General features: G+C 46.3%; 1 protein-coding gene across 3 annotated transcripts in view; it reads left to right on the top strand.

The window, feature by feature from the left end:
- The window catches only part of LOC124996498 (mediator of RNA polymerase II transcription subunit 13-like), a 72,944-nt gene extending 49,869 nt beyond the window's left edge, over positions 1-23,075 (top strand). For 2 of the 3 annotated variants that reach the window (XM_047569581.1, XM_047569579.1), the window contains exons 5-32: positions 149-232; positions 8,528-8,673; positions 9,180-9,386; positions 10,343-10,507; positions 10,821-10,977; positions 11,083-11,187; positions 11,445-12,101; positions 12,301-12,514; positions 12,816-12,894; positions 13,023-13,144; positions 13,280-13,376; positions 13,498-13,715; positions 14,626-14,804; positions 14,929-15,857; positions 16,104-16,283; positions 16,375-16,604; positions 16,725-16,923; positions 17,032-17,320; positions 17,414-17,666; positions 17,769-17,957; positions 18,050-18,273; positions 18,391-18,533; positions 18,937-19,095; positions 19,348-19,512; positions 19,775-19,932; positions 20,602-20,766; positions 20,937-21,046; positions 21,195-23,075. In XM_047569581.1, coding sequence (XP_047425537.1) covers positions 149-232; positions 8,528-8,673; positions 9,180-9,386; positions 10,343-10,507; positions 10,821-10,977; positions 11,083-11,187; positions 11,445-12,101; positions 12,301-12,514; positions 12,816-12,894; positions 13,023-13,144; positions 13,280-13,376; positions 13,498-13,715; positions 14,626-14,804; positions 14,929-15,857; positions 16,104-16,283; positions 16,375-16,604; positions 16,725-16,923; positions 17,032-17,320; positions 17,414-17,666; positions 17,769-17,957; positions 18,050-18,273; positions 18,391-18,533; positions 18,937-19,095; positions 19,348-19,512; positions 19,775-19,932; positions 20,602-20,766; positions 20,937-21,046; positions 21,195-21,327 — 5,956 coding nt within the window. In that variant the 3' untranslated portion in view covers positions 21,328-23,075. The remainder of the gene's footprint in view (positions 1-148; positions 233-8,527; positions 8,674-9,179; positions 9,387-10,342; positions 10,508-10,820; positions 10,978-11,082; positions 11,188-11,444; positions 12,102-12,300; positions 12,515-12,815; positions 12,895-13,022; positions 13,145-13,279; positions 13,377-13,497; positions 13,716-14,625; positions 14,805-14,928; positions 15,858-16,103; positions 16,284-16,374; positions 16,605-16,724; positions 16,924-17,031; positions 17,321-17,413; positions 17,667-17,768; positions 17,958-18,049; positions 18,274-18,390; positions 18,534-18,936; positions 19,096-19,347; positions 19,513-19,774; positions 19,933-20,601; positions 20,767-20,936; positions 21,047-21,194) is intronic. The other variant, XM_047569582.1, reaches the window with a different exon arrangement.
- Positions 23,076-23,623: the final 548 nt, after the last annotated feature.

Below are 23,623 nucleotides of genomic sequence, written 5' to 3'. Positions count from 1 at the left end.
GCTGAAATGAATCAAAACCCTCAAGCCTCAACAAGATTATTAATTGCTCGACGCGTTTAATCGCTCATCGCCTCTGTAAATGATGAAAGGGAGGGTTTTGTCCATTGTCTGACGAACGGCTTTTCTTTCCATTCAATGCTGCATTCAGGTGTCTGATGGATAAGGGCTTCGTGAGAATCGGGAAATGGTTCTTCAAGCCGTATGAGCTGGAAGGAAAATCTCTGGGCAACAGGTGAGTAGGACGTTCACTACACACACACACGCACGCCTCACCCAATCACTGTAGCACAGGACTACTTTTGCGTGTTTCTTCCGTCTGTGTGTGCGTGAACATGCCAACGAGTGTGACACAGCTATGCCGGGTGAATGGCTTTCATGTGATTCAGTGTTTGTGGAGTCAAGTCAGCCCTTGATGTCCCAGCAGCTGGCCCATGGTGTGAAGCTATTAAATAGCAGAGCAGTGAACGGTGGTGAGAGGTGAGAGCATTGCTGAGTTCTCACAGCGCACTCTTTCTCTCTGGGTGAGGGGAGGGTGGTTGTTGTTTTGTGTGTATGTGTGTGTGTGTGTGTGTGTGTGTGTGTGTGTGTGTGTGTGCGTGTGCGTGTCAGTGTCACGCTGTGCAACTGTGTAGGCAGTGTGGGAGACAGAGAGACCGAAACAGAGTAAAAAGAAGGGTGGGTGTGATGACAGTTCAACTTGTTGCTTCAGCCATTATAATTCCCTCTCACGGCTCAGTCTGCCCTGTTCAGCCTTTCCTGCTGGTGAGGAGGCAACATTCCTTACATCTCTAACATAGTGGTGCTCAAATGCTAAGTATTTAAGTAACTGGCCCCTGGGAAACCTCTGAGCTGTCAAACGCTACTTTTACAGGGAGGGGACAAAAATAACATTCTTTTTTATTGCTTGGAAGCAAGCGAAAGCAAAACTGATTCATTTATTCCTTCCGTTCGACGGCTCTTTTTTTTTTTTTTTCTTTAATTGTAGATCTTCGGGTTTCACCGTCAGCCAGATGCGGTGAAAAAATTAAGAGACGCACAGGAAACTCTTGCTCTGGAAAGTTGCTGACACAAGTGCAGTCTGCTGTGATGTGCTGTAGCAAACTTTAGGTTTTAGCTGTTGAGAGCAGGTGGAAGTCCCTCAGTGAGGTGCGCGGCATGACATCTTGAGAGAGACGGCGAGAGCGCGCGAGTGCGTGTGTGTGTCGCCTGCGCTGCCTGTATCTGGGAAATACTGAGAAGGAGCCTGACGCGATCGTGACATCTTTGCGCCTGAAAGCGCCACGCGGCAAAACACACTGCAATTATAGGTATGCAAGGTGATAAGATAAAGGCCCGAAAAGGATTACAAATACAACAATGACTGCTCCGATAAGCACAGCTGAGTGATATGACGAGGGTGGAAAGGATGTGAACCACAAGCGTTGCTCACTGGAGTCGTAAAAATACCAAATGAGGAAATGTCATATGAGCTCATGCCTTCAATAATAGAGTTTAATAGACTTAGAGACAACAAATCATAATGAGCACAGGAGCTGCAGCACCGCGTCTGGCACTTTACGCCTACAAAACTTTTATTTTTATTTATTTCCCCAACTGCACGCGCTCACAGTAACCTCTAATGGGCCGTGCGTTGGCTTATGCAGATGTACACATATAAGGTTAATGGCTGTCACGCCGTTTGTGTCTCTGCGCTTTATATTCTGCACGCGTGCACCAGACGTCTCACATTGAACTAGTCGCGCAAGGTGACCCAGGTTTAATTACCTCGGGTGTTTTTATTTATTTATTTATTTCATATAAGTCATCTTTGGTACCTGTTTATTCCGTTTGACACCGAGAAGTCTGCAGAAAATTTGTAAAAAGATATAAATAACATTACAAGGCACCAGATGGAAATGAAGCCGAGATGGTGCACACTGATTAAAAATCATATTATAAGTATAAACGTGAGTGTTAATGAGTGTGTGAAGTGTTTCGTGTGTGTGTGTGTGAGAGAGATGTTTATGTTGAAGAGTAATTCCTCCTCATTCCGACTGCTCTGTGTGAACGTGTTGTCAGCCGGTACGCCCCCTGCTGAGCCAATCCCGACTTGTTCTTTCTGTGAATTATTGAACATCTTGAAAGGAAACACAGAGAGAGAGATGGAGAGAAATGGTTCTGAACACACACACACACACACATACAAAGGAAAAAAAAAACAACAAACAGAAAAAAAACAAATCTTATATAGATGTCTGTACATATTGTGCTTGAACTCCGCTGCTTTCGCACGCACCGCGCTGTGTAAGTGAGGCATAGCAGTTCTTCTCTCTCCAGTGCTGGCTTCCAGCAGTCCTAACCCCCCCTCGCCCTCCTCTTATACACACACACACACCAATCCCTTATTCTCACAGTTGCATTGTTGCCCCACAGTTGACAGTGTGAATCTCAAGGACCCCTGCAGCCTCCCTGGCCATCAGTGTTTTCATGCCACGAGGGAACATTGCTCAGTTAGGCATACAATGACCTCCTGCCTCAGCTGTAACCACCTCCTTTGTCTCTTCTTCTCCTCTTCCACACTGTGCCTTTTTATGCCCAACAGGGGGCGCTTCGGTGCGAGTATCTGTGCCACGCTGCCTTGCTCGTGCCAACTCCTGCACCTTGGCACTGCTGCCTTTGTCAGGCTTATCTGGTGTTTATCTGGTATGTGTCCCTGGGGCGCAGCAGGGAATTGGTACATCCAGGAGAAGATTCCCAAACCATCCGCCTCCTCCTCCTCCTCCTCCTTCCCTCTGCTCACCCCCACCCCCCCTGCCCTTCTTCTCCACCCAACACTCCTGCTCTCTTTGTGTCTGAATGGGAGGAAAGCACTCTGGGTTGGTAACGCATTGCATCAGACGCTGAGGGGAGCGTGCAAGAGAGAGTTATATAGAGAGCAGAGGCATGAGAGAAGAGGAAGAGGCAGGGTGGAGGCTCTGGGTGTGTGTGTGTGTGTGTGTGTGTGTGTGGTGATCAGAGGAGGTGGGGGGTCCTAAATTAATCATTGCTGTAGACGGCTCAATGGATGTATTAGGGTCTGTCTCTCTCATTAGTTCAGTCAATTCTGCCCATGCCAAGAACAGTTTGTTTGTGAATATAGGTGCTTTCATTTCACTAATGGCCATATACTCATGCATAAATAATAATATTAATGTTTTCAAGTGTAACAGAGCTGTCCTCTCTGGCAAAATAGAAGCGAGCTGCTTCGCCAGGTTAAACAGCTTGTTACTAAATCTCAGAAATCCTTACCTGACCTGACAGCATAGAAAAACTATAAGTCCTCCTCTCCTCTCCTCTCCTCTCCTCTCCTCTCCTCTCCTCTCCTCTCCTCTCCTCTCCTCTCCTCTCCTCTCCTCTCCTCAGGGACAAATGACATTGAGATATTAGCCATTGCCTAGGCAACAGACATTTGGTGTTAGGCCACATTACAAGGTCGCAGAGTCTCCAGAACCAAACAAAACAAAAAACGAATCTCAGATTGTAGATCTGTTTAGATTCATGGTCCATGCTATTGATAAATGTTAAAAAAAAAGAGAGAGAGAGAGAAAAAATCTTAAATTCAGTCATATTCACTCATAAATACACAGATGTAGTGAGCAAGTAAAATAATTTCCAAATTACCCTAATTTTGCTGATATTAGATTTTTTCTTTCTTTCCTCCAATGCTTTCAGGAGCTTTAAAACTACAAGTCCCAGACGCAACCAAAGAGACATAAAGTCTTGTGTCTTTGTTTTTATACATTTGTGTTTTTCATGTGCAGAATGATGCAAATTGTGATTTAAAAACAAAAATTTAAAAAGGTCATTTAAGACTTTTGAGGGTTGCACAAATACAGACTTAGCAGAAGAAGTGACAGAGTAAAGTTAGCAGTGAATGAAACGAGTGAGAGCCCAAAAAACGGCACAATTAACGGCTGGCACATTCTTTTTTTTTTCTAAGGGTTAAAAAGGTGCCTGACAAGAAAAATACTCCCTTGAGCAGCGGAGTGTTCAACGGACGTCCGTGGGACAAATAATAAAAAGCTGTAACAGCGCTCCAGCAGTCACCGGTTTGACTGATCTCTCCATCAGCCGCGCATGTGTGCACCCGCCGTATTTAGCTAAGAGTCTACGGTGGTGAATTGACTCACGCGACGACTTCGCCTTTTTCCCCCCGGATTTTTAATCAGCGTGATTAACGCAACGTTAAAGACAAAAGCTCAAAAGGTTTCCCTGCTTTCAGTCACAGGAATGCTTGTTAAATATTTGGATCAGTGCGCTCTTTGCGCATTTGCCTCCCGAACGCGTTTTACATGTGTGTCGGGCCTCCCTGGAGAAAAAGAAAAAAAAAAAACATGTGATGCACTTTCCCCCAGATTTCTCAAATTATCAGGTGAGAACCCACTGAGAGCTCGTGAGAGAAAAAAAAAAGAAAACGGATCAATAGATGAGATGGTGATACATGACAGCAACAACCTACCACCAGATCCGTTTCCTCTTTTTTTAATTAGGAGCCACAGATATGAAGTAAAAAAGCGTGTGGTAGCTTACGTACTGATGTGGGAGACTTTTCCCAGTCGGCAATACACTAAATCTCATATCAATTCCGGCACGCCGCCATTATTTCTGCCCCTCATACAAAAGGGGCATCACAGGTTGTGCCCTTAAAGCATGGCACCTTTTCATTTTGAATCCATACAAACAGCTGGAGCGGTGTTTGAACACAAACGCCACGGCTGCAATGCTGGCTAAAGCCCCTCACCAGGGGCCACTGAATAATACATCAAACTCCCTGCATCCTTCTTACGCTACTTTTAATAGTGGTGAGTGTTACGTGTACGCTCAGCAGCATTTGGGGCGCACACCTTACACACCGGGTCTGTGCATATTAGGCATATTAAGCGTTAAAAATGCCTTGCTGGAAACAGTTATCCTGGCGGCGCGGTGGAAGGACCCTTTTTCGGAGCGCGTGTATACATGCTGTTCGCGAAGGGCTTACATGAGTGTAAACATCCTCTTCAGTGTGTCCGCATGCACCGGAGCAAGCGCATGCACTCTTGTGTTTCTGAGAGCTGTGATTGTGTAGGAGGGTTTTAGGCAGGAGATAACTCTCAACGGTGCTGCTGTGGCAGCAAAGGGGACGTTTAAGGTGCAGATAAAGCAGATAAATCCTCCAGATTTGAGAGAATTGTAAGAAGAAACGACCATGTCTGCCTTGCGCTTATGACTGTAGTTAATGGTATCTAAACACAGTTATCACATAATTTGCTATGCATGCCTCTAAGGGTGGAAACTGAAGCGGTTTGTTTAACTGTTTATTGCCCTTCTATCTCCCTGCGTCTAATCTTGCCTCTTCTCTTTTTTTTTTTCTCACTGAGCTAGACGTGAGAGTCGCCCCGACAACCGAGATAACGGTTGTTATGAGCATGTGTGTACACACAGATGCATGTGTGTCAAGTCCGTGATGCATGTCGGACATTAACCAGCCTCCCCCGCTGGCTGGCTGACTGGCTGGCTGGCTGGCTGGCTGGTAGCGTTTTGAAGAGACGCACGAACCCAACGCGGCTCCTTTTCCCCCTAATTGTAAATGACATTTGCACGTGCGTGCACTGTGCACGTGTTCGGTTGCATGTTTTTATAACCGCGGGTTTTTTGCGCATACATGCATCTGTGTCACCCGCTGCACAAACAAGCTCGCGTGCACCGTATTTGCATGCACGTTGTACACTAAATTTAACTGCGTCTGTGTTGCTGATTCTGCCGTACCGGCGTAGATACTGTACGTACAGTAGCACCCGCGCGCAGACACTCTGTGTCAGTGTGTCTGCGTGTTCTCTGGCTCCACATTACCTGATTGATTTCACCATAAAATTATGCTCAGTAGCCACCCATTAAAACTCTGATCTCATCGATATGTGTGCAGCGATTGCAGTGCGTGGCCCTGAATTATTCACTTCCTCCTCCTTTCCTCTCACTCGTTTTTTTTTTTCCCTCGTTCCTCATTTTCTTACAGTGCCGTTCTCTCCTTGTCTTCCTAATTTCCTCTCCGTGCCTCTATTTTCCCTTTCGGTCTCAACCTTATCCGTGCATGCCCCTTAATTCACTCTGTCTCCATCTTCTCCTCCTCTCTAGCTCCTCGCACTTCTTCCCTCTCTCTCTCTCCGTCTCCTCTTCTCTCTATCCCTCTCCTGTACTGTCAGCCCTTAGGCAAGTCTCAGCCATCACTCCTCTTCATTTATTAATACCTTTACTCATACAGCCCAGCACACACAGCTGCCTCACATCTCTGGGCACCTTTCTCACACACTTGCCTGCCGACTGCACAAACGCCCCAGAGGATGCGAGGAGCCCAGTGTGTCCACACACTCACACCCGCTTACTGTGCAGGAAAATGCCCTTTGTAAAAGGACAGGGAGCATCAATCTCCGGGCTGCATCAGCCTACAGTTTGATGCTCTTTTTTTTTTTTTTTTTTTGTAGTTCGGCTTTTCCCCTGGAATGCGCGTGACTGCACCTTATTGCTGCTACAGTAGGTGTTGCGTATTAGGTTTGACTGATTGTTTAATAATCAGCTGCGCTAAAATATTAGATGACTTAAATGATTTCCACCAGAAGCTATTTTTGGACTTTCATTTCAAGCAGTGTTCGTGGTTAGCTTGATTGACAGTGCCAATATTAACATCTCTCTATCAAGCGCGCACAATACGTTCAGCTGGAACACCAAAAGTATCCAGCTGTTACGTGCTGCACGGTGGCTGCCTGAGTTTCAGACGGGAGCTGAGACAAAGATGCAAAGTGTGGTGAGATGATTTCCACCGGCGATTCCTCGCTATTTGGCCGGGGCTGTTTACGAGAGGCATTGAGGGACTCGTGTATCGTGCGCACTTCAGTCCAGATCAATATGCACACGTCTCGTATAAATATAACAGTATAAACAGAATGATCCGCACGAGAGGGAAAGAAACGCGAATGAATGCCTCATCAGACGGCCTTATTTATTGATGATATACAGAAATCAATCCTAAAATCAATATTAAAAACTTCCTGACTTACTTAAACACCACGAAGCTGCCTCTATCTGTATAGGCTGATGACTTTACTGAGGATCAAACATATATTTAGGAAATAATTGAAATTAAATGCTGCTACACAGATGCTGACATCCACCGTGGTTGGACAGTTAGCTGGGATGGCACTCTCGACTTGCATCTGTTTCCCCTGAGCTTCCTTGTGCATCTATTTATAGCTCTTCATATGGCGGCATGATGCACTGAGGACAAGGTTGGAGGGCAGTGACATTGAAAGCGTTTTGACTCAGTCATCGCAGACATGTGAATTGCAGAGACGATGGACTAGCTGTGTATGTGTGTGATAAAAAAGACAGGGGGGACAGCGCCTGTGGGTGTGAACACGCGCCCCTGTGCCTGTTTGTCGCAGGCTCGTGCATGCATATGCATGCGCCTCAGCCCTGCTCATCCTCCCGTGATTGTGCAGACCTGTGTTCAAACCACCTGCTGTTATGACGATATGTTTTTCTCCGAGAGGGATCAGGGATGTTTATGAAGCAGGGAAGAGGAATGTCTGTCTTTGAGTGCGCTCAGCGCCATCTGGAGGCCATCACGTCGAAGGCGCAATGTGTGTGTGGCTCCCTCAGGACTCGTGTTCAGTTGTGCCCATGAGTGACTGTGGAACTGGCCATTTTTATTGAATTTGATGATCCATTACGGCTCAAATGGAGGTCCAGCCCCCTCAGGGCAAAGGAGATATTGCATAGGCAGCGGGGTAATCACAAGGAGATTACAGTACCTGCCGACTTTATTGTCAGTCTGATATGTATAAACCAAGGTGCTAAGGAGGTTTATAGATTAAAAATATACATCAGAGAGGCTGTCTCTGTAGTTAATGATGTCCAGCCCGCCCACTGGTATATAGATTGCAATAAGGCCCCAACAATTACGGCACTGTGATTAAAAAAAGACCAATGCACGATGAACTATTCTCAGGCAGGGCAATAAAGAGAGCGCTGCATATGTAAACATCTATTCACCACAATCAGTCATGAGCAAATGAGGATTTATACCTGCAATAAGAAGCATGTGTGGGGACTGATGAAAATGATCAATGAAGGTAGAGCTCAGCAAGGCTTTTACAGCGATACATTCTGAGTGCGTTCTCTAAATTGCTGGCTGGAGAAAAGCTCTCATCATCTGTCATCCCGCTGCCTGAAAGCCGGGCATGTTCATGTTTTACGTTTTGCTTTTTAATAGATCTGATCTCTGGGTTTATCTAATCTGATGTTTAATATAATTAAATGTATGTTTAATTAAGTTTAAACGCAAATTAAATTAGGCGAATTCAGATGTAATTAAAACGGACTAAGGGAGTGGTGTCGACTTAAATTTAAGGTTTAAGCTGGTTTTGCTCACGTGTCTCTGTGATCAGCTCACGCACGCACACACACACACAGACGGTAGATACACACCGCCGTCTGTGGTTTCATTATCTCAATCTTTACTGCCTTCTGTCCCCAGCGAACACCTATCATGTTCCTTCTCCTTCTTCCTCCACGGGGAGAGCAACGTGTGCACCAGCGTGGAGATCGCCCAGCACCAGCCTGCGTACCACATCACAGAACACCACATCCGCCTCGCGCAGACCTCCGTCACACCAGTGCAAGGTAGAACCGCAAACCCCTTTTTCCACCAGCTAGTGCTTTTGTAAACAAAGACGAAAACAAAAACCCCGGCGCAGCACGCGTCCCACGATTCAAATGAAGTGGGTGTCGAAAAGGCGCACGGGCGGTAGTGGACAATGACAGCATGTCTGTCGATGCAAACGTCGCTCTCGCTTTACTGCAAACTACATGCAACAAACTAACAGTCACTTTAACGCCGTTGCTCACTGATGTGTTTTTCAGTAAATCAGATGTTGTTAAGTTTTGTGACTTGTGAGTGTAATTGATTTAATACGAACAATAAATACAATAATATAATGATTCACTTTTTTTTGTGAATTGTAAGATTTTTTTCAATTTTTAATCTATAAAGTCAGGATTATTTATATGGTTCTCAAGCAGAGGTGGGTAGAGAAGCCTTAAACTGTACTCAAGGAAGAGTAGCATATATAAAAAGAATCGATCAAAGCTCACTAATGCGTTTCATGTGTTTCATCCGTGTCATTCAGTGGTCCTGAGTCCGTACGGTCTGAGTGGCACCCTAACAGGTCAGGCCTACAAGATGAGCGACCCGGCAACACGGAAGCTGATGGAGGAGTGGAGCTACTTCTACCCAATGGTACTTCAGCAGAAAGAGGGAAGTGGAGACAAGGAAAAAGAGGAAGCGGCCCAGGCGTATGATCGCAACTGTCACGTGGCGGTGGAGGTCATCGTAGGTATGGAAAATGTGCTCAGAAGGATTTTGAAACGCGAGCTCAGTTTGCTCTTAGCAAAAATCGACTGCTTTTGGGAAAAAAACAGAGAGGTTTCCCGTGGAGTCGGTCCAAAATGAACTCCATGCACTGCATATTATATTAGCACAAAACCGTTTGTTGTTGAGAACACTGCAGAGCACGCTCTTCAGCATGAGAACGGCGATGAATAAACACGTTGGACCACAGCGATGTTGCTCTACCGGAGCAAACAGTGAGGGATCAGCGTCGTATTGATTGCCCTCAGTATCCATGTTGACTCCCTGGCAGTTTCAGCTGAGGTATTAGTAGATGGGGTGCTTTGACTGCAGTGATCCTCACAGTGTGTTAGCACGTGAAATTGGAAAAAGGGGAAATGGCTGTAAGGCAACAAAGGAGAGAGTAGGACAGGCGGAGAGAAATGACAGGGAAGTTGAGGTTAAAAACCCCAGGGAGTAACTCTAACAGCTTTGTCTAATCAGTCTGATCCCACAGCGCGGGTCTGACCTGATTACAATCAAAACTCCTCTGGATACCAGTGGCTTTTACATCTAAAGAGGAAAGCCTGAAATGATATTGAAAGAGTGAGTGTAAAGGGATTTGATTAAGTTTTATATGAGCGGTGAGCGAGAAAGTGCATTTCCATTATTGAATAAGGAGCCAGTGCCATCGCATGTAGCTTCCTTCCGTATCAGCGGCTAATTATAAGAAAACTCCGGGACACATAACACTTTCTCAGAGAGGCACGTGGAGTGAAGACATTTTAGGCTTAGTAAAAATGACCTGGGTGGTGACTAATAAAAAAAAAAAAATAACAATAACAAATTGATTCCTACGAATGGTGCAGTTTTAATTAACCTTGCAGTCGAATTTGAGCCACAGCCCTCCGCGGTGTTCTTTTGTAACAGTACGTTTCCTTTTTTTTGTTTTTGCCTTCTTAGGTGGAGTTAGGATGACTTACCCGGCTGCTTTTGTACTGATCGCCCAAGGGGACCTACCAGCAGAGCAGCCTCCGCCTGTTCCTGCAGCTCAGGGCCTCAACAAAGAGCCGAACCACTGCAGCGTGCCGCTGACGCCGCCAACGTCACCAGAACAGCCCTGCTCTGGTAACAAAAAAATAAAAAATACACATAACAGGCCCATTCTACAGCGCAGGACATTACACGCAGTGCTACACACAAATTGAAGGATTATATCTTTAATAATGTTCATCTAATTTATGAACACAGTAAATAGTATCATAAATTAGGCACATGAATTTCTATCATCTTTCAGTCTTTTGTTTTGTTAAATTTCCTATACTGGCCCTTTAATAAATAGACATGACCCTTTCAGGAGACGGAAGATGAGGTAAAATGTCCTAATCGAATAAAGCCTGTCCTCAGTCCTGTCATGTGTTTCGCCCTTTCACCTTTTCAGCGGACAGTGGCTTCGTGACCTTGGTCTCCAGTGTCCCCGCATCAGACAGCAACATGGGGATCCCCACCATCAGCCCTAAGCATTCTGGGAAGAAGCTGACCTGTCAGGTGGTCCACCAGGCCTGGAGAGAGTGCTATCTCAGCCAGCCACAGCATGTGTAAGTAAAACCCCGATTTCATTTCCTCTCGCTCGCTGTGATTATTATTGAAGTGCAGCGAGGCAGCTGAGCCGGGGCTCTCATGGATGTGTTTGTTCCCCGCAGACCGAATCAGCCAACTGACATGACGCCGAGGAAGGAAGTGCCAAATGGAGTTACCACGTGGGACTTCAATGATCTGGGAGCGCGAGCACCCTGCAGCTGCTCCAGGTACAACGGAAACTGCACCCCATCTGTTCAATATAAGCCTTACATTTATGTGTACAGTATCTGAAGCCCGCGTTCATGTTGCTGGAAGATCTGATTTTCTTTTACATTTAACTCAACGTACTGCATCAAACGCCGATTTTATAAGATTCTTGTAATTAATTCAGTCTGAATGTTCTCCACCGTGTTAAATGACAAAATGTTTTATGATGTTTCAGAGTGGATGTCACCCACAATGTTATTTTCTCTTTCTGTCGCAGGTTAAAACAGCAGAAGCTGAATCCGACCACCGCATCCACTGCCAACGCCCAGTCCAGTGCCAACCCCACTCAGGCCTCTGGCCCGTCGTTACACCCTCCGTCTCTGCCCAAACACAAGACGAGCGACAAGGCGGAAAAGGCGGACAAACAGTCCAAGAGGCCAGCTGTGATTCCCTTCCATCATCGCCTGTCCGTCACACAGGAGACCCCTCTGGAACAGGACTCACCAGGAGGGCCCCAGCTTGGTGGCCTTGTGGTGCTGGAGCCGCCCATCGAGCCCTTAGCGGATCTGCCAAGCTGCAAGTATTCCAAGCCCCTTTCCAATGGCAGGAAGGGTCCAGAATCCCTACTCCATTCACCCATGTCTCCACTTCCACCTACTCTCAGCCCACACCCCCGGGTGCAGGACCCAGATGTGCTGGATGGACCTGTGGATATACCCCTGTGTCCAGACGGGGCTTCGGGGATGGGGGTGATTACCAGCGAGACAGTGGTGTATACAGCTATGCTGAGGCAGAGGGAGAACGGGGCTGGCTGGTGGAGGGGCTTCAGGACTCCCAGGACTGATAAGACTGACTGCAGACCCCCTGAGCTCCCCGCCGATAAACAAGAGGAGATGAAGACAGAGACGACCGCCGAGGGAGCTCCACTTAAGAGGTAGGAGAGACGGTCGTGTTTTGCAAAATGTTAAGTGCATTTGATATGTGAAGGGCAAAGAGTTCAGTAGCTAAGAGTACAAATCATAAAATCCTAGCAGCTGTAAAATGTGCTGTAGCTACTACGGTACCTGTGACATGTTTTGGAAACGCGAAAACAAAACGAATGTGAACTACTTTCGTCTGTTCGTCTCCTGCAGACTATACACGCAGACTCACAAGAGATTTAAAATCTCAGAGGAGAGGGTGAGGAATCACATCCACACCTTGGGCCTGCTCCAGCCGCCAGGTGTGGAGGCGCTGCGGGAGAGCGGGGATGATCCCTACGACTTTAAGGAAGGCGACATCGAGTACACGTTCTCCACTTCCAAGAGATTAAAGAGTCAAGGGCGAGAACCCAGCAAGAAGGCCAAGGTGAGACAACGCAGTTTAAACACTCGACCCGGTATGAATGTACAGCGGCTCGAATCAAGGCTTTTTAATAACTATGAACCACTAGACTGATCCCTTGGAGTTTTCCACAGATTTTAGCTCAATGTGTTCAGCTCTCAACCTCAGATATCGTGTGTTGAAGCATAAATACAAATATCAAGACACATGCATCTGGACAAACAGATATAAATCATATGTTTTGCGGTACAGCAATATGCACCATATTCACATGTCGCATTGTAATTGGACTGAACTGAGACTTTTCTTCTAATTCATCTTCCAGGGTGAAGAAATCACCAGCAACGGTGCACTGCCTGATGGAAAAGACGCCATGTCCATTTTTAACTCGGCTCCAAAATCAGGTGGGGGAATACATCATCATCTTCATCATCATCATGAATTTATTCTTCAGCAGTTTGTGTGCATTTCACTTCCACAGCGTATTTTGGGGGCTGCTTCTCTAACTTTGTCGGTGTGTGTGTTGTTCCAGATGAAGCAGGTCAGGACGACGCAGCCGCTAAGGCAAATCCTTCTCTGACCAGAGAAAAAGATCTCGTGGTCAACATCTCAGATCTGGACAATATATTTGATGAAGATGAGGAAGATTTAGGGGTGAGACGTCCTGGTTTACGCGTTACGTTCTTTTAATGTCGACCCTTCAGCACAGAAAAATGATTATTTTCCAGTTTTAGCGAAAATGTCTTGAAGTAGAAGTGACCCTCTGATCTTTCGTGTTATAATCCGTAGAACGTTTACCCGAACCAGCACTCAGCCAAGCTCCCGGTGTCGACGGAAGACCGGCCCTTTGGGAAAGAGGGGCGAGTTGCAGTACCATATCCATCTAGTGAGTGCTAATACAATTCCGTGCACCGCCACTGAATTCGCACTTAATGTGCCGCTGCTAAAAAATTCTTAATTCCAATAAACATCTCTGTCCTTCTCTCGCCGCCTCTGTCTCCTTTCAGCAGTAGCAGACCTCCAGCGCATGTTTCCCACCCCGCCTTCCCTAGAGCAACACCCGGCCTTCTCCCCCAACACCACTTACCGTGACACCCCGAGTCAAGAGCCCCCTGCACCCAGCGGAGCGTCCGACCACCTGCCGTCATTAGCCTCCACCCAGCTCACTGAATACAGGATGGAGATGGAGGAGGGCCTGGCTAGTCCCAGACAGGATGATATCAAGGTGAAGCATGCGTTAAAGTGTGAACTGAGAGCTCTATAAATTACTTAAACCCACCGAAAATTCTGTCATCAAGGGAAAGTCGATACAAGGACTTGTTGGCTGTCCGGCATTTAGCTGTGGTGAGCATCTGTTTAGGCTCACATATCATGTTGGAATTGTATCAGTAATAGCTTTAGCTTGCTAATGAGCTATCTGTGCTGTGAGTCAGACATCTGTACTGACTGCAGGCTTTGTGAGCTGGGAAATGCTAATTATAGAAGAATGCACTTAGCCACTATTAGGTGCATCTGGTTGTTAACACAAACAAGTTCCTCTAAATAACATGCGTTGTTAGATATGGCGTTCTGCGTGTAGAATGCATCTTTAATAATCCTCCGTTTTATCAGTGAATAATACAAACAGAATAACTGCGAACAAAGTATTGACTCTATAGCCGAGGCCTGGCATTGCTTAGCTGTTTATGTGATCGAGTTCCACTGTTGTCCAAAAACGGTTAAAAAACCATCTGTGAGCCACAGTGTCAACACTGGCTGCCATGCTCTTTAATGACAATAAACATAGGCACTGTAGTTTATTTTGAGTTGATCTCGCTAAACCATCCTGCTGCTGTAAATGCTCATTAAATGTTAGATGAAAGACTACGGCGCTTCACTCCTTAAGGACATTAATTATCCTTTTTATAAATATGCTGCATATCCATGACTGAACTTGTTTGTAGGGAATTTTTTTTAGGCACTAAGAGTATTAATGCTTTGGGGCTTTTGGTGTTTTAATAGGATATCCAGTGTTATCCTTTAAGACCGTGACATTGACTTATTCAGCCGGTACAGTCTGAGGATGTGCACACAGCAGGACCCGCAAGAAACGTGCCTCTGTGTGTTGCCTGACGTGCATTTCCCTTTCTATCCAGCCGCAGATCGCCTCCTCCATGTTTGCTCCTCTATCCTGCCTGCCCAGCCAGAGTCTGCCGCCTCTCAAGATTCCCGAACAGTGCTACTACCGTCCGTCCTGGGCCCTCCTGCCCAAAATGGAGCACTTCCCCGCTGTTATGCATCCGCAGAATGTGGCGTTCACCAAGGATGGATACACGTAAGTAGTCCGCTAGGCGAGGTTGTGAGAGACAAGACAACCTCTGTTTGGGTGTAAGGAGTTCCATGATCTATATTGTTAGTCTAATCTTGCGTTTCTCTCTGACCGTCTGTGTGTTTTCCAGAAACGTTCCCAGCGTCAACACCCTCACAGACCAGGAGTACAACCAGATGACTGCCACCACTGCCTCTGCAAACACAACCATCGGCATTCTCCCCTCTCCTGCCACACCGCGCTTCTCTGTCCCGACTCCGCGAACCCCTCGGACGCCGCGGGGCATAAATGCCGCCAGCTCCGGGCAGGGTTCGGTGAAGCAGGATGGTACCGAGCTCAGCTCTCCCGTCTCCACCCCATCCACCAGTTTGCCTCTTAGCTCCGTGGAGCCCCTAGCTCGACCGGGACCCTCTCTGCCGGAGGCCCACAGCCTGTACGCCATCCTTCTGCTGTCCGACTCCGTCCTCAGCGTCTTCAAGGACCGCAACTTCGACAGCTGCTGCATCTGTGCCTGCAATATGAATGTCAAAGGAGCGGACGTGGGAGTGTACATCCCGGATTCCACCTGCGAAGATCAGTACCGCTGTATGTGCGGCTTCAGTGCCATCGTGAACAGGCGGCTCGCCCACGGCACGGGCCTCTTCGTGGAGGACGAGCTGGATATTTATGGCCGGAATTCGGAGGTGGGGCGGGCGGCCGAGAGGAGGCTGGCTCTTTGCCGGCGGGACCCCACTATGCGAGACTCCAGGGCCAAGCGCCCGCAGGATGCCGCCCCTGCCTCTCCGCCGGTGATGGTCCTTTTGCAGGAACAGTGCTCCCAGCCCATCTCTTCCCTGGCGTCGCTTCATCTCCCCATCAGCTGCTCGTGCCACGGCCGCAAGGGTGCACTCCTCCAAAGCTGGATGTCTGAGAAGCAGTGGGCCGACGGGAGCGACGCCTGTGTGGAGTGTTATAATGCATTGGAGCAGGGGCTGCAGTATGTAGATAACCCCACGGGAGGGAAAGTAGATCCAGCTGTTGTCAGAAGTACTGCTCTTCACTCCTGGGCCCACACTAATGGTAAGGAGTGTGTTTTGGCTGCTTAAGAGGGAATTTGAGGAGTTTACACCTTACGCCTCATTAGGGCTGACATGTGATAAACTATTGTCTGAACTATTATATGTTTTATGTGTGTTTATTTGTTTATTTGGTGTATAGGATCTTGTTAACATGTGTTCAAATGTTCACGTAGCATTTTGTGTGTGTGTGTGTGTGTGTGTGTGTGTGTGTGTGTGTGTGTGTGTCTCCCTCTCTCTCTCTCTAAAGTGGTGGATATGAGCATGTTGTCGTCACAGGACATGGTTCGTATGCTGCTGTCTTTGCAGCCTTTCCTGCAGGATGCCATCCAGAAAAAGAGAACTGGACGGACCTGGGAAAACATCCAACACGTTCAGGGTCCACTCACCTGGCAGCAGTTTCACAAGATGGCTGGAAGAGGCTCTTATGGTGAGTGTTTTTGTTTGTTTTCATGAGGACAACTATCCTGTCTTGTAATAATATATATGACTAAGAGTATCACAACCTGTATCTTTCCCAGGTTCGGAGGAGTCACCGGAGCCCCTGCCCATCCCTACGGTGTTGCTGGGCTATGACCGGGAGCGGGACTTTTTGGCGTTGTCCCCTTTGGCTTTGCCTTTCTGGGAGAAGTTGCTGCTCGAACCATATGGTGGGCAGCGGGATGTTGCTTATGTTGTTGTGTGTCCTAATAGCCCCTCTCTGCTAGCTGCAGCCCGGTCCTTCTTCCAGGAGCTCAGTGCAGTTTATGAGGTAGGAAATTCTGAATGTCTGAACGGGAGACACTGTCTAATTTCAGTTCATATTTGAGACAAATAAGACTGAACTGTGCATAGATTGAGAATATTTAATATAAAAAACCTCTACTTCTAGACGTGTCGTCTTGGGAAGCACCGTCCTCTAGCTAAGGTGTCCAGGGATGGTTTGATCCGTGTGGGTGAAGAAGTTGAGCAAGAGAAGCTTGAGGAGCTGGACGTGGACCAGTGGTTGACCGGACCGTGGACTGGACAGCAGCACACTGACAACCTCAACAAACTTAAACTCTATGCTTACGCCTGCAAGCAGCAACTAGGTGGGCAAATCTAACCACTCTAATCGAATCCTTCTGCCACACACTATTATCTGTTTTCTCCTTTATCAGTGTACTGTATATAGATTAACTCCCTTCTCCTTATTTCAGGTCCCCAGCTTTCAGCGCTGCCTTTGGATAGCAGTCTTCTGTTGCCTCCTAAACCCCAGCCTCCTGTAAACAACACATCCTCAGCTCAGCCTGCCTCGTCTGGGCAGCCTTCAGCTTGGGCCCCTGACGGAGAACAGGCCCAAGGTGCTGTCAGTTCAGCAAATGCTTCGACCCCGACCGGAGCAAACTCAGGCCAGACAGGGGAGACAACCCAAGGGGGAGCCGGCGATTCTAAAGGGCCTTCTAGTTCCACGCCACCAGCCAACACACCAGCAGAAACCCCTGAACTGTAAGCCCGAGACCCTCTGGGAAGTGACCACATCTCAAACGTTAAGCCGGTACAAATGCAAAACAACTTTTTTTTTCCTTTGCTCCTTTTCAGCTCAGCTGAGCAGTCCAGAATCGGCATCCCCACTGTGGGTGACTCAATGGAGAGCCACGCCAACCCACCAGCTATTGTCGTTTACATAGTGGATGCATTTCTGAACTTGAGCGGAGCGAGAAACGAAGGAGGAGAAGAAGAAGAGGCCGACGAGGTGGAGTCAGGTAGCATTTGGCTACTAGGGCTTCTTCGCTGCTACACAGAGATGCTGCAGACCTTGCCTGAGACGATGAGGCCCGCACTGGTGCTACAGGTAGGAATATACTTTGATTTATTATGGACGGGTTTAACAGGACTCCCTTGTGATGATCATCATAATTTCTTTCCATCGTTGGTCTGTTTTTTTTTTTTTTAGGTGGTGCCATGCCAGTATCTTCTTCAGCCAGCTAGTGGAGAGAGCCATTTGTATCTGCAACACCTGCGCTCCCTGGCCTTCTCATGCTACTCTCAGTGCAGACGTCTGTTACCCCAGCAAACAAATATCAAGTCCCTGACCGGCTTTGGCCCAGTGTCTACTGTCAGTTCAGTGCTCACGAGTCCAGAGGTAAACAACTTTAATCATATTTTATATAATAATATTTTTATGTGTGTATTTTACTGCTATCTAACTATTTAAATCCGAATGTCCTCATTTAGCATCCCAGACCTCTACAGCTGTACTCTCCGCCATTCATCCTCGGTCCGACCCGTCCCAAACAACCAGAGTCAGGAGAGATATGGGCTGAGATCCCTCCCAAATTCAACGTGCTCTTTGTTGGATACTGCCTCTCTCACGACCAGCGCTGGATCCTGGTGTCCTGCACTGACCAGCAGGGGGAGCTCCTGGAGACAAGCATTATCAACATTGATGTCCCCAACAGGTGGGAAATGGTCGTTTGTTGTTGTCTTGATTCTGGGTCATGTTCAAATAAAGAAAAGGATATGTTTAGTGTGAGTTGGTGCACCTTTTCATTGTTTTTTTTTTTGTCTTGCTTCAGAGCACGGCGTCCCAGAGTATCAGCAAGGAAGATGGGGCTGCAGAAGCTGTGGGAGTGGTGTATTGGCATCATTCAGATGACCTCCCTGCCGTGGAGGATTGTCATTGGTCGATTAGGCAGACTGGGCCACGGGGAGCTAAAAGGTGAGCGAGCTCTTCATGCATACTCAGAGGAAACACACTCCATTGCTTTGTTTTACTGCCAATTCATAACTGTTATTTACTTTATAATTACTTAATTACATAATGTTATGCCTGATCGGCGAAATCTATCCCCGCTTTCATTAACTCAAAGGATGCTTATCATTTCCAATACAGTGGCCTTTAGGCTTCCACTTATTTATTCTGTTTCTAGCTATAAACAAAAAGCAAATGAGCAAACAGAGGAAGTCATCATCCAAACCTCTTTAAACGTTCATCCACTCAGACGCTTAAATTCAGCCGTGTAGTTTATTCATTTGTCTTTTTTATTTGTGTCCCTCTCCTTCCACACCTCCACTTTCGCTTTGTCACTCCTCTCCCACCGCCCTCGCTCCCTCTCAACCAGACTGGAGCTCGCTCCTCGGAGAGCACTCCCTCCACTCCATAGGACGCCAGCTGAGGGAGGCCTGTCGTATGTGCGGAATCTCGGCCGCGGACTCCCCCTCCATCCTCAGTGCCTGCCTGGTAGCCATGGAGCCCCAGGGCTCCTTCGTGGTCATGCCTGGCAAGTACCTTGTTCAGTTTGTCCGTTAAAGGATGGTAGAAACATATAAAAGTTATAAAACGAAGTTTATGGTCATGACAGTAATTATACTGGATATTGTGGTGCACGAGCAAACACAGCTGTAAATGAGCCCTGAGATAAAGTTCATATGTGCTGTTAATTTTCATTTTTTTATCTGTTTTAAATAAGCATAAACGACAGGCGGATCACGAATGTCAACCTCACACGCTGTGTTTTTGTTCGTGTGTCCAGATGCAGTGACCATGGGCTCCGTGTTTGGCCGCAGCACCGCTTTGAACTTACAGACGTCGCAGCTGAACACGCCTCAGGATGCTTCCTGTACGCACATTCTAGTCTTCCCGACCTCAGCCACCACCCAGCTAGCACCCAGCTCCTACCCCACAGAGGACAATAACGGTAACAACAGTCACACTGTAGTATGAGGCTGTTTAACATGCACTGAGACGTGCCAGATAAACTGAATCCGACCAACAGGTGGCGCCTTTGTGCTAAATGAGCTAAATCAGATTTTAAACAATGGTTTTGTGTGCTTTTTTGTGGTTAAAAACATGTTGTTTTATAGAAATATTAATTATCCTAATTAGCAGTGAACCCAGACTGGACGGACAAAGTTTAAATACGACCGTGGCGTCATTTTGAACCTTGTTTCTTCCCTCAGACGACATGTTTGATCTTCCCTTTCCCGATGAGCTGGAGAATGACATCGGCCATGACATGATGCTGATCAACCTTCACCCTTCCCCCAACACCTCCCCCGTGCCCTCGCCCGGGTCGCCGTCCGGGATGGGAATGGGATCACATTTCCAACACACCAGGGTGAGTCGAAGATCAGTGGAAAGACATAATCCCACGGTGGATTGAAGGGAATTACACCCTGTAACCATCATATCATATCTTTGCACGTCCAAAGTTGAAAAAACATGCCACTGTTTGCTGAATATACAAATTAGAGATGAATCACTGTTCTAATAATATGTCGCGTTGACATTTTTCCTAACTATTGACAACTGTTAATATATTTAAAAACACACACTTCATGCTCAGATTAGATTTTGGACCTGGAAACATACGAGCTCCTTTTGACTGACGCGTCGTGTCATCAAACAAGTCCTATTTTTTGCCAAGTGAAATACACGCTGAGGAATTTGTCTCGGAGGCACGGTGGAACAGACATTTTGACAACTGATGTTGCGCCATATTTAACGCAGCACTGACAAACTTGTGGGAACAACATGGGCAAAGTACTGCAAGTACAGCAAGAGAGATCATTAATGTTAGCTCCATGTGCCGGATAATGTCACTCAAGAATCGGGCTGCAGGATTTAAGTTGCTGGAGGTTAATGTATAACTTTAAAAACTATACTATATTGGATACAGTATTTCTATCTTTTTAAAGATTTGCCCACTATAACTTAGAAGTAATTCGAGTAATAAGGAGAACCGATGCAGGAATTGACCATTTCCGGGCTGTCTGTGTGTCTGCAGGGCCAGGGAGAGCGCTTACTGTCCAGGGACAATCCCCCAGAGGAGCTGAAGCAGCAGCCGCTGGCTCTGGGCTACTACGTCTCGACGGCGCAAGCTAACGGACTCCCTCACTGGTTCTGGGCCTCCTGCCCACAGGCTGAGAGCCAGTGTCCACTCTTCCTTAAGGTACTTAAAATACTATGTGTGTTGGTGAGAATACTTGTTAAAATCTGAGGCAGAGAATTAATTATTTATTTATTTTTTTTAAAAAGAAGACAGAATTTATGGGCACGAATTTGTTATGCTTTCTTATAGCTTCAGTTTGAATATTTGAAACCTGTGTTTCTTCACTTTAGGCCTCTCTCCACCACCACATCTCCATTACGCAGTCCGACGAGATGGTGTCTGAAAAGAGTAAGAGGGCTCCTCATCCCTTAGACTCAAAGACCACCTCTGATGTGCTCAGGTAAATACATCATATTCACCGGCACCTAATAAAATAATTAAATCTGTTGAATCCACATTGAGAATGAAAAGCTTGGTAATATTGTTGGCTTCAAAAATGTCACAATTTCTTGTCCACCTGTAAAACTGTGCATCCCCCTCCCACGCAGGTTTGTATTGGAGCAGTACAACGCCCTCTCTTGGCTGACGTGCACGCCCGCCACACAAGACCGCCAGTCCTGCCTGCCCGTCCACCTGGCCGTGCTGACCCAGATGTACAATGCCATCCTGAACATGCTTTAGCTGTGCGAGAGTTCAAGGACACAACTCCTCGATGGTCGCATCCATTTCTCCTGTGCCTACGCTTCTTTCTTGACCACCAGAGAGCGCCAGAGCTCTTCGGTTGTTTCAGGTCGACTAGGATATAATGGCCAAATATATATACACACACACACACAAAAAAAAGAAAAAAGGACAGGGCAGGTCAGACTATTCCTCGCATGGAATGTAATGAATGAGAAGAGCGAAACGCTCTGAACAGTGATGTCGGTTGACGTCGGTCATCCGTGGTGCCGTGGAAACCTAAGGGAAGAGACGCATCTGACCCGACATTTGAAGCATCCGTGGATGACCTTTACAGGCGAGCTCCCTAGGATTGTTTTTACCCCCCCTCCCCTCACCTGTGAAAAGGGACATCCGCGCAGGGGCCACACAACTCCATATCGTACAACCAGCAAAACGGCATGAGAACACACAAACACGTGGCTTTGTTACATCAATTATGTTTTTACGTTTTTTTTGTATAGGACTGCACTGCTGAGCTTTTCTGGACGTGCAGCTGGTTGCTGAAACTTTTACCTTTACTCCTAGAGGGGCAGTGTCCCACCCCCTCCCCCTACACCCACCCGCCCCCCACCTCTCCAAATGGGGGGGGGGGCATTTGATAATGGCACTTTTTTTTCCCGCCCCTCACCTCTCCAAAGTGTTGCAGATGCGAACACGATGGAGAAATATTTGACCAGTTCAGACAGACGTGTTGTTTATAATGTAAGGCATACATTTACAAAGAATCGAGACTTATTTTTTAATATTTAAAACAAAACAAAAAAAAAAAAAATGAGAAAATGAAATGGCCTTTTTCTCCCCAAAGTGACGATTAACTGTCTTGGGATCTGAAATAAAATTTGTCATTTTATTGCAATTGTAAAGATGGCATATTTATACAAATTATATCATGTCATAGAATTTCATATATAAATATATATATATGTATATACATAAATATATATATATATTACCTCTTTCAAGCAGGCACTTAATGATAAGGGGATGGGCAGAACTGTCTCTTTAGAAGTGGACGCAGTATGAACATTTATCAAAGAAGTTGCATTTTAAGTTCCTTTTTTATTTTCTGATACTGAACATGTTACCTTTTCTTTTTATTTAATGAGTTTAAATTAAATCGATGCAGGAAATACAGCATACTGTATATTTATAAGGTATTCCTATTCTGCTAAAGCAAACTTGAAATAGGCAATAAATAAAAAATGAAAAAAAAAAAAACACACACACACAAACAAGGTTATTACATATTTAAGAACGACGCTTTATTTCATTGGCTCTCCTAAATGATGTCAAGCAAACTTTTAGAAAGGCCTCTCTCTTCAGCTTCTCTCTCAGTCTGCTCTTTGTTAAGACTCCTAGCATGTTTGTATATACACTTTTCAGCTGTGTTTGTTCGGGGGCTTACTTAAAGCTGTACATTTCATGCTGGTTGGATTCCTTTCAAGTAATTCATATCAAAGTGTTTTTGCTTTTGGATTTTGAGTATTTTTTTATATAAAGCATACAGTGCGAAACTCATTTAACTGCGGCCGAGAGGCTCCATTTCCAAGTACAGTTATAGCCACACAAATGTACAGACAAGGGCAAGCTTGCAGAGATTTGTTACATCTGTCATCACTTTGAATATCAAACAGATCCAATTAACTGGGAGAGATCTGTTACTTTTACACTCTTTTTTAGTAAATTATTAAAACTCTTGAAAATGATGTTTGCGTTCGGTGTCCTCTTTCAGAACCGCAATCCGCGGGGCCGCCCCCGTGTATTTATTTCATTTTCGTCGCGGTTTATTTTGCCAACGCTGGGTGGAATGCAAATAAATGTACCGGAGCACCGCACTCGGTTCAGTTTTTGACGCTTCTGACGATTGATTGCTTCCACTTCGTGCTGCTCCTGCTCCGACGTGCTAATGTTTAGATTAAAACTCCCATTCAATTATTTGTCGTTCACAATCACTCCGTTGATGCGTTTGGTTTTATTTATTGTGGCTGAGCTCTTTACGGGACCCGGTGCCTGAAACCGCCGGAGCGAGGCACAATGGAGACAAAGGGGGGGAAAAAATACTTTTTAATAGGCAGAACCCGGTTCACATGAGGGGGGACCCATCTGCTTGAGGCCTGCCGGGTAGAAAAACATTAAAAAAAAAAAAAAAAGAAGAAGAGGGAATTGGAAACAAGCAGATAATTTCATACATGCATCTGCAAGCATGCAGGTAGCATTTACTGTACACATAATACATGATACACACTGAAGTAGA

The sequence above is a fragment of the Mugil cephalus genome, chromosome 19 (assembly GCF_022458985.1).
Source record: "Mugil cephalus isolate CIBA_MC_2020 chromosome 19, CIBA_Mcephalus_1.1, whole genome shotgun sequence".
Lineage (NCBI taxonomy): Eukaryota > Metazoa > Chordata > Actinopteri > Mugiliformes > Mugilidae > Mugil > Mugil cephalus.
Note: the sequence above shows the minus strand (reverse complement) of the source record. Positions and strands in the feature narration are given on the sequence as shown.